This window comes from Anarrhichthys ocellatus, unplaced genomic scaffold (assembly GCF_004355925.1).
Source record: "Anarrhichthys ocellatus isolate YVR2014 unplaced genomic scaffold, GSC_Weel_1.0 scaffold42, whole genome shotgun sequence".
In the NCBI taxonomy this organism is placed as follows: Eukaryota; Metazoa; Chordata; class Actinopteri; order Perciformes; family Anarhichadidae; genus Anarrhichthys; species Anarrhichthys ocellatus.
In genome coordinates this window covers 3,021,445-3,031,865 of record NW_022280072.1, presented here as the reverse complement: position 1 = coordinate 3,031,865, position 10,421 = coordinate 3,021,445, and the positions used below count along the sequence as shown (strand labels likewise).

The 10,421-nt window shown below is 41.7% G+C and overlaps 1 protein-coding gene across 1 annotated transcript in view; it reads right to left on the bottom strand.

Moving 5' to 3' along the window:
• scfd2 (sec1 family domain containing 2) overlaps nt 1-4,602 on the bottom strand; it is a 91,456-nt gene extending 86,854 nt beyond the window's left edge. Inside the window, exons 1-2 of the mRNA XM_031868229.1 lie at nt 3,446-4,602; nt 3,060-3,228 (exon numbers count right to left, since the gene is read on the bottom strand). Coding sequence (XP_031724089.1) covers nt 3,060-3,228; nt 3,446-4,265 — 989 coding nt within the window. The 5' untranslated portion in view covers nt 4,266-4,602. The remainder of the gene's footprint in view (nt 1-3,059; nt 3,229-3,445) is intronic.
• Between the last annotated feature and the right edge of the window lie 5,819 nt (nt 4,603-10,421).

Genomic DNA, 10,421 nt, shown 5'->3' with positions numbered 1-10,421 from the left:
ATACTTTGTCCGAGGCAGGATTACTAAAACCACAGACTGACGGATCAGGAAAATTCACACCAGGTTATGAAAGACAATACGACAGTAATTGCAAAGCAAGTGTGGGGTCTCACGAGCAGAGCTAGAACCAACAACCACCCACAGAATGTTTAAGACACGCTAATCTATAAAAATATCCTGGAATCACTGAAGGAAATATCACACACGACAAATAAAGGTCCGAATTACGTCCGCACCTGATGTTTAAAAGGCTCGAGTTGGTCCACACAACAAAACCAAGCAAAACACACAGCGGTCTCAAGCTAAATATAGCTCATCATAGGTGTATAAACATCCAGTGGGAGGAGAACTCGTTGTGTAGACAATGAAACCACATGGAGCCAGTCGGGCTCTGCAGAGCTCCCATCATGCAAAGAACAATATCCACTTTAGAGATGGGCGTATTTTATTTTTTGTAGAATTAAGAGAGATTAATGCTTAAGAGCAGCACAACTCTAAAAACATCAGCATTAGCAGAGCCCCCCCGGTCTTGAACACATTAGAGAGACTGACATGAACTCTGCTGTGCACTTAAAGGCAGTTAAATAAAGTGGGAACTCTCAGCTTCTTCAATCTCCAAAAAACATCTGTGATAAAGCCTCAAATGGGCCATCTGCTCAGAGATAGCAGAGGCAATAACACTCCTGTGGATCCGACACAGCCACCGCCGAACTACTGATTGCTTTCAGCCACACTTCTTCTTCGTCTGTTTTCTGTCGGAGTACCTGCTAGAAGGTGTAAACACTATCGGAGTGGGTCATCTAAATGCTGCGAGAGGTTTGGCTGAGACTCGTGTTTGGTGGAAAGATCTGGGACAACGATTGCAAACAGTAGGCTAGTCACAATAATTATCGACTTATTGTACGATGTATGGATCTTTTTATTACTTTATTGACTTATCATGGGATGGAAATTACCTCATTTTTACATTAACGACTTATCGTAGGATATATGGACATGACCTTGAAAATGGATGTAAATGGATGGCGTTGATATTTTTTGCGTTATTGACTTATTGAAGGATATATGGACATGACCAAAATAATTTTTACATTATTGACTTATCGTACTATATGTGGACATGCTCTCGATCATTTGTACGTTAAAGACTTATCGTACGATATATAGACATAGCCTTGATCATTTTTACGATAAAGACTTATCATACAATATATGGACATGCTCTCGATCATTTTTATGATAAACACTTATCGTATGATATACGGACATGACGGAGATCATTTTTACATTATCGACTCTTTCACAAATCCTTTTTGCTAACCTTAATATTGCCCGTTGTGTTTGTTTACAAAATAATATCACCAACATTTTAGCCAACATAATGTCAGTATAAACAGCAGCACTGTAAGACTTGTGCATTGTGCAGACATTGAATATTCTTAAGAGTTAATTGCCCTTTAAAAAGGGTGTACATGCGTTATTATTACATTTTCATTATATCAGTGGCAAAAATCTGGACTTAAAATCGCAATTATTTCTATTAAAAAGTATCATCCAATCAAAGTAGTTATCGTGACCTCAACCTCTGCTCCATCATCATACTCTTAACTCTTTCTTATGGACGATGTGAGAGGCTGAGCTTGTTGCTGCAGCATCGAGCACACAATACGAAACATTTCATCCGGCCACAGAGACAACGCAGCTGTGGTTGATCTTCAGAACGGTGATGGTGACATGCATTTGTGGGTGTATTTTAGGGATCTGGTTGACGTGCCCCAGACTTCAGGCATCCGAGGGTCGGTGCAACCTGCCCCCCCGCGCTGTGCTCACATTATCTGCTACAGCACACACTGTCTAAACAGCCCCGACTAGAGAGATCCAAGACTGGTTCCATTACAACAGAACCTCCCACCTAGCTGAGAACAGAACGCTGGATTTGTAAGCCTGTTCATGAACTCAACGCGGCCAGACATGCTGCGTGACAGCTCCCGCCACAAAACTCTTCTTCTAAGTCAAAGCCTTTTCCCCCTGCAGCCACATGAAGGGGCAAAGCGAGAGTGGAACACATGATGGAGGACTAATCCCTGCCATGTTCAACAAGCCCTCACCGCAGGCGCCCAACACGTGCGTCTGCACAGCCAAGACCAGAGGCAGGAATCGCTGAACCCACTGGCAGCTAATGCTGGTCATGTGGGGGGGGGGGGGGCTGGCTGGTGAGTGTGTGTTTGGCCAGGTGGGAAAATTGTGGTTGTATTGTGGTTGTGTCAGTGGGAGGGATGGGCTCCATTTTGAATTAATTCTCCTCCAAACAAACTACCTCAAAAGATTTGATGAGGGATTCTGAACTGAATTCAGAATTGTTGAAGTCATGAGAACCCCAGATAAATACTCCATGGGGAGGTGAAAATATTAAACTCTTTTTATTTGAATGATGCGTTAACCATGCGGTCCGAGACCCCCTGATTGAGACTTCAGACCCCCTGAAAGCCTCAATAGCTAAATTAGACGGCCTCTAAAATCATAAGACAATTATTTATCTCTTGCATTTGTCACTAAAATGTCTTTTAAAAGCTTACCATTTGCCCAGCAGCTTTTATTATGCAAAGTGCAAAACATTTATTCAGGTTTTGGCACTTCCTGTTTGGCTTCATTTCACAGCAGCAGAGGTTGTCGCTTCCTGTGTATGTACAGTTTATATGTATTTATGTGCATAGGTATATGTATGTTTATGTATACTGAATGCATACGTTTCATTATTTACCTCCTGAAATAGTCCGTAATATTGCTTATGTTGTAAATTTCCTCACCTTAGAAAGAACTTTGTGCTTATGGCTTAAAAAGTGCCCCAATAAATAAAAAATATTGTTATTATTAATTATAATTATTGTTATTATTATTATTAGTTGTGCACTAAAACTTAGAGTGAAACATGCACATAAAATGGAAGCTATGTCTCTAGAGGTAATGGATGGATTAATGAATAAGAGAAACCAAACATGAGGTCCTGTGCTATAAACTAAGTGTGTTTGATTGTGACTCAGGTCATCAGAGACACTCACTGGGTCTGAGCGAGGCAGCCGGGGGCCACGGTGGTCTGGGAGTGAGGGGTTCGCTGCAGGCTCGTGAGCGCCAGCATGTCCACCTGGACGTCCGTCACATGACCAGGTAAAGGTTTGAGCACAGTCAGAATCTTCTCCACCAGGTTGTCGCCATGATGACCAACAGCTCCTGAGAAAACAAAGACTTCTATTCAGTATGTGGTGTGACGAGACGTAGAGAAGTTTGTTTAAAACAAGACCTGGCATTCCAATTAACCCTAAAGACATTAGCGCTAAATTAAAATGTAATAATAAATCTTACACATAGACATCTTAAATTGTATCAGAATGTTCTTGTAATTTATAAATGATTTGATGCAATGTGGTCCAAACAGGGAGGAGGTTACCTGTAAGATCCATTGTTCGGTCCACAAAGATGATGGATGCTTTATTCTGGGCTGTCTTCCTCCTGTTCTTCGATTGAGGGTGACTGGCCAGTTCGCCCGCTATGATGCGGCTCATTGGACCCACAGCGAAGCTCTCCTCCCTGGTGTTCGTCGCCTCGAACAGCGAACTCAGCGCCGAAGCCAAGGATTTGATCTCCAACTGCAGCTCCACGGGGAGCGCGTGCACGTCTACGTCGACCAGGCTGCCGAACTTCTTCTTCTCCGGTCGTTTCGCGTTGATGACCTCCAGGTCAGGTGCGAGCAAAGGGAACAGGTGCGCGAAGGCTGGCGCGAGGAGGAGCTGCTTGTGCGAGACCGGGGCGAACACCAACGGCGCATGCGCGACCTCCGCCGTGTAGTTCATGTTGCCCATCCATTCGCACAGCTTCTCCTCGAACTGCTCGAACACGGGGCTGCCGTCCGGTTCCGCGGCGACGCCGTTGGCGAACAGGTGCACCGAGTGAGAGACGGCGGTGAAGACGACGCAGTACCGGAAGTGACTGAGCGACACGATGTCTTTGATGGTGTCCACCGTGCGACCCTTCAGCAAAGTGCTCACCACGAACACGGCCTTCGGTTCGTTCTCCCCGCACGCTTCGAAGCTGGAGAACTCCTTTAAGTTCCGGGCTCCAGCCTCCAGTAAGCGGGCAGCGCCTCCGCACCAGTGCAGAGCCTCCGCGCACCGGTCGTCCATGAAAACAACGGCTTTCTTCACCTTCGACAGCACTACTTTCTCCCACACGTTGACCGGAAAGAGCGTGAAGTCCTCCGCGCTCGACATTTTTTTGAATTTTAATTGTCAGCCCGTCTAAAGACGCATCAGAGCTGACAGCTAAAAGGAAGACAGCTGGCAAAACAAACGCACGAGTCCCCTGCAGGTGACGTGGCAAACGCGCGTCGCAGCATAAATACGTCACGTAAAGCGCTGACTCGTTGCTATGGCGAATATAACCAGCAATCAGAGAACGACTCGCTGGAAGCGTTAATGGAGTTACATACTAATTTAATATTGATACAGCCTTTATTATTCACTGACATCACCAGCAACGACATGTTCATGACTGAAAATAAAAATATATAAAAACGGAAAATATGTCTTTTGATGTTGATATTTGTATTTAATATTATTACAGAGCCTTTATTATTCACTGACGACATTTTAAAGGCTGAAAATAAAAAAATAAATATTTTAAAAACAGAAAATGTGTCTTCTGATATCAGCAGTTGATTACAGTTGGTGGTCCCTTGTCTCCATAGAAACTTCTTGAACTGTCAATTTAACTGATCCTAATGGAGAGAAGCCCGCCGGCTAATTATTATTAATTTTCTTTTTATTAATTCTGGTGTGTTTTTTGTTTAAAAATACCTTTTCTATATTCAAATGTGTTCATCGGAGTCTGACTCTGAAGTTTCCTTCGAAGAGGACGAGGAGGGAAAATTATATCAGTGTAAGTTTAAACAAACATGCATTTAGGCATAAACTATATTGTGATTAACCAGTGGTGGAGGAAGTAGACACATCCTTAATTAAAGTCAACTTAAATTAAGTAAAAGTAGAAATACCTCACTTTAAAGAATACTCCATTACAAGGGAAAGCTCAAAATGTTACTCAAGGAAGTTCTTTCAAAGTGTTATATTATCACAGAATATAATATATTATTATGTTTTTTTTATCATTAACAAGTAACTTACATGTAAGATTATTTTAAAGTTGTGATACTGCATGCTGGAGTAGATTTATACAAAGTAGCATTCAATTAGAAAAACTCAAATCAACACTGTACTTAAGTAGAGAACTTTATTACATCCCACCAATGATTTATTACAAAGATCATAACTGATAATAATGTTAGCAATACTTAAGTTAAAGGGTCAAATCAGGCCAATAACGTTTGGTTTATTTGGTGTGTGTGTGTGTGTGTGTGTGTGTGTGTGTGTGTGTGTGTGTGTGTTTCAGTGATTTTTGAACTGAGCATCGTAGATAACAAGGAGGAAAATGCGGAGGTTCAAATCCCATCCAGGTGTGTGTACTCTGTGTGAACTCTGTGTGTACTCTGTGTGTAATGTGTATGCTGTATTTGTTACCAGTGTTGTAGAGTAAGGAGATACTTGTACTTTACTTGAGTATCTCCATTTTCTGCTACTTCATACTTCTAATTCACCACATAATAATGTACATATCAACTATCGCCCAATAATATACAATACTTTTTCTTTTGGTACTTTAATTACATTTTGATGTTAATTCTTCTGTATTTTTACTTAAGTAAAAGTGGAACATATGACTTTACTTATAAGTATTTCTATATAATATTATATTTAATATTTTTTACTTATTTGTATTGCTTTTCCTGTATCTATAAATGCTGCTGCAGCGAAAGAAATGTCCCGTTGCAGGATAAATAAAGTAAATACCCATCTATCTATCTATCTATCTACCTTCTACACTGTTGATACTTTTACTTAAGTTAAAGATCTGAGTACTCACCACTGATCCATGATGGTTCTTTAACTTTTCATATTTAAAAGTAATATTACAGGCGCGACGCTGCATTTGAATACAATATGTTCTGGAAAATATAGATATGATACTGTATATTTGAGACTGTTGTGTTTTATATGGTGCTCATTGGATTCTTCAATGCCTCTCTTACTGTGTTGTGAGGATTCAGAGGTTTAAAACAGGTTAGACACACCTTCATAGGACAGAGCCAACACAACCCTCAGACATGAGAATACACTTTTCAAATGATGTGTATGTGTGAGCTGATGGGAGACGGTGTCTGTGCTCTGCATTCACCAGCTTCAGAGTAAATGTGGCGTAAAAACCTGACAATTACAGTAAGTCACCGTAAACCAAAGCTTCAACAATAGTCTTGTTTTTGTGTTTGTGTGAGTTTGTTGTTGTTTTTTGCATTTGTGACTTAAAGCCCAGAAGATTAGAAGGAGCCACCTCGTTGTTTTTGTAAAGCTAAGATTACATAAAGATGTTTTATAATTACGTCTGAACAATCTGTGGCCACTCAGCCTGATCTTAACAAGAAACGTCTGACGAAGCACTGAGCTATGAATAGCTTCAGTCTCTTTATTATCGACACACAACGGCTGTCAAATAAACAGCGTTTTTGATGTGCGAGTGGATCTTATTGTTTTTACTATTGTTTCCATGTGTTCCTCTGGGTCTGTGGGGTAATGTGAAAGCACGACAGCTCTGATGAATGCACTGATTTATTTGCAGCATCTTAGAATTCAGCGGTTTGTTTTCCATCTTCTGAGAAAAACAACGTTGAATATTTTCAGCCTCTCACTGTGTTTGTTCGCCTGTTGGGTATAAATACGAATGTGCGTCATTTGTCAGGAACCCACTTCTGTCAAGATGTAGCTCTGAGATATTTATTCTTTGTGATGTATTGTAGTGTTGCATGGTGCCATTTAAGAAATGAGGTTATTAGAGCTCCACTCAGTGCTCACGTTAGTGTCACGATGATGGAGATGATCGCGTCGGTAATGTTCTTGCAGCTCCAGGAACTCACCTGTGCAGGTCGATGCTGAGAGGAGAGAGGCAGTTGGTGAGTCAGTGCTCCATGCAGTCTGCCGCTATAAGGGTCTGGGGGTGACCCACAGCTGGATCAATCAGTCACAATAGGAATTTTAAAAAACGACACATAAATCAGCTTAAAAAAATAAATAAATGACTCAATAGAATTCTATGTGGATGACTACAGAATGAAACAATAACCCGTTCTGGAGCTCCCTGACGGGCCTCGATCCTGCTTCACCGCCAGTGGACGGAGCGGCGCTCCCTGTGACTTTATTATTATTGATATTATTATTGTTGTTGTTGTTATTGTTATTGGTAGCAGCTTTAGTGGCGGTTAAAGGTAGGAGTAGGATTAGTATTAATGCTCATTTTTAAATTTGATTTATGTGTTTTAGTTATTTATTTCTGCTTATTATTGTCATTATTGTTATCATTATTATAATATTATTATAATTTGTATAATAATAACAATAATAATATATATATATATTTTACTTTCCCAGCCATCCACCCTAGAAATTCCACCCCAGACTGGTTGTTTAGGACAAAAACACAAACACACACACATGCACACACACACCAACATCAAATCAACATAACACACAACATACACAACATTTTTCTCTTGTTCTGTATTGTTGATTTCTGAGTCTGGCCTGTATTCAGTGTTTTGTTCTTTGTCTTGCAATAGAAATACAAATAAGGGAGAAAACGTCACAGAACACAAAACACAGACGACGGAGAGGAACCAGGAAGTCATCGGGTAAATAACTGAGCAGCATTCAGCCTCCAGAAACACAAAGGTCATCTTTATTTCTGTTAAAAAAGATGATTTTAGCCTCTTCATAAAACAACAAGTAGACGGTCACCAGTTGACCTCTTCACGACGACAATATGGCTTCATGACAGCACATCCTTCCTTTATCTAAAAGTGACGGACTAATAATCCTGAAGACCTCGGTGATTGTGAGCTTTGAATGCTGTCAAATGCTTCACAGTTAATGAGAAGACAAAGTTACTGGACATGGACACGCTGGACAACATCCAACAAAGCCCAGTGAAGAGGTGCCCGAAGGAGAAGCTGTGGAGGAAACCTGGTGAGATGTCGTCTCTGGTTATTCTTTCCATTCTTCTCCCTCGTGTGTTCAACTTGTCGCCGATTGTTTGTCACTATTTCTACTTTTAGGTGCCAAGATCTCAGATTACTTTAACTATGGTTTCAATGAAGAAAGCTGGAACGCCTACTGCAGGAAACAGGGGAGAGTCTGTGCAGCTAATAGGGTGAACAGTAACATCCCGGTAAGATGTCACTCGTGAATCCCAGCAGATAGTATCGCTCTCGGTTTAAGTAGAGATGAATGACAGATGAGAAGGCAGAGGAGGAGTGTGATGCTGTTGTTGTTGTTGTTGTTGTTGTTGTTGTTCCGCTCAGGTCCAGAGGGGGCGCCCTACACAAAGAGAGAAAGCTGCTTCACCTGGCAGCTCGTCTCCAGCAGCCTCCAGGTGGGTCAACACGTCTCCGTGTGGTTGTCCTCTCAGCTCTTCATCACACATCCTCTTCTCTCTCTCGCTGTAGCTCAGAGAGCTCAGAGAGCGGAGAAGCTCAGCTGGCAGTGAGTGTTTGTTGGTCAGCCCGGTGCCATCTGTTTTATACTCTGATCCTAAGACGGGCTCAGCACATTAGGGTTGTATTGGCAAGAGATCCCAAAGTGTGGCGGTAAACAGAGACGCGTGTTCATCTGCTCGAGGCTGAAGAGAGAGTTTCATAGAAGGTGTTGAGTCACACGCAGAGTACTAGTTTATTTAAAATCATCACCAATCATCATTGTTTGACAGTTCATATTTTTCTCTGACTTAAATATCCTTCATTATTTATTATTATATATATATATATATATTATTATTTTTAAAATTCTTTTACAATTTCATTTATTTTCCGTCAACAACATCTTGCCACCACTTTGCACTCACCGTGACGGAAAGTAAAGTACTTTTACTCAAGTACAGAGTATTGCAATTCTGTTATGCTACGTGATACTTCTACTCAACTACAGGGAAATATTGAAGATTAAAGATTAAAATATCACCTTGACCAGTTAAAACATGGAAATACTGCTCCCGTGTAGTACTGATCGATGTACTTTCACTGCGTTACATTTACATCGGAAGTCAGAAATAGAAGCTGCTCATGACTGTGGTTCAACACAACAAGTCTGAAAAGTTATCAACAGTTAATATGAATGCATTATGCTTTATTCTGCAGATAGTTGGACAGTACTGAATGATTTAATGAGACAGTATCTGCTCGTGTTCACTGCTCTCTTGTTGCTCTTGTTCGTGTTTTGTCCTGCAATTAACACAATAAACTAAATAAAATGACACAAATGAGACAGAAGTGCTACTAAACTGTCCTACCACGGTATTATGTTTGGATTTCCTGGTTCGGTTTGATTCGGTTCTCCTGATTCTCCGACTTCAGGAGGCATTCTAGTTGAAATGACCGACTTTGTGTGTAACAGAGTATAAAGAGTAATACAGTAACAGTGAATGGGTCAGCAGCACACATAAGAGTTGTGCATCATTTCTGTCCTCTTCACATGAATGTGAAGCTTTTAAGGGAATCTTTGGAGCACCGGATCCGGCTAAAGCCGCTGGGAGACACGGCTGTTAGACTGGGCCCAGTTACAGTCATGAGCTGCAGATGCTTGTCATGTTAGTAAAAAGTCTCCAGTCCCAGCATGCATTTTGTGTATATTTATGGACCAGGTGCCTCTTGTTCACACGTTTCCCCCCCTAACTCCCTCCCATCCGTGTTTAACGGCTGTGAAGGACGCTAACTGGCAGGACTGCACCTAATTAAAGATTTGTCCCCCGATGACGTCTCCCCTCAGGAGAGGTCATGTGGATCTCAGCGCTATGTGGCGTCATGCATCTCCCTGTTTCTGAGTGTCAAAGCTGGACCGGGGGGGGGGCACCAGGACGTCCTCCTGTAGCAAGAGACAAACACACACTCTCTATTATGTAGTACGTGATGCGTTCAACGAGGCTTTGGTACCGCGGCCGTCTCACGCTTGAAGACGCTTTTCTTCTGTATTTGTTGATCAGCAATTTGTGTTGTATCAGAAAGTAAAATAAACTGTGTGTGTGTGTGTGTGTGTGTGTGTGTGTGTGTTCTGTCCCTAAAAAGCTTTTTACTGGGTGTGTGTTTCAAGGATGAAGCCAGCAGAAGAGACGTTAAGGAGCTCCGAGCATGTCTCCCATCAGATGAAGTCGTTATTCCTTTTTTTCTGTATGTTTTCCTCTGCTGTTGATTAAGTCCTAGTGACAGAAAGAGGTTATTGTCCCATGTGTGTGTGTGTGTGTGTGTGTGTGTGTGGGGGGGGGGGGGGGGGGGG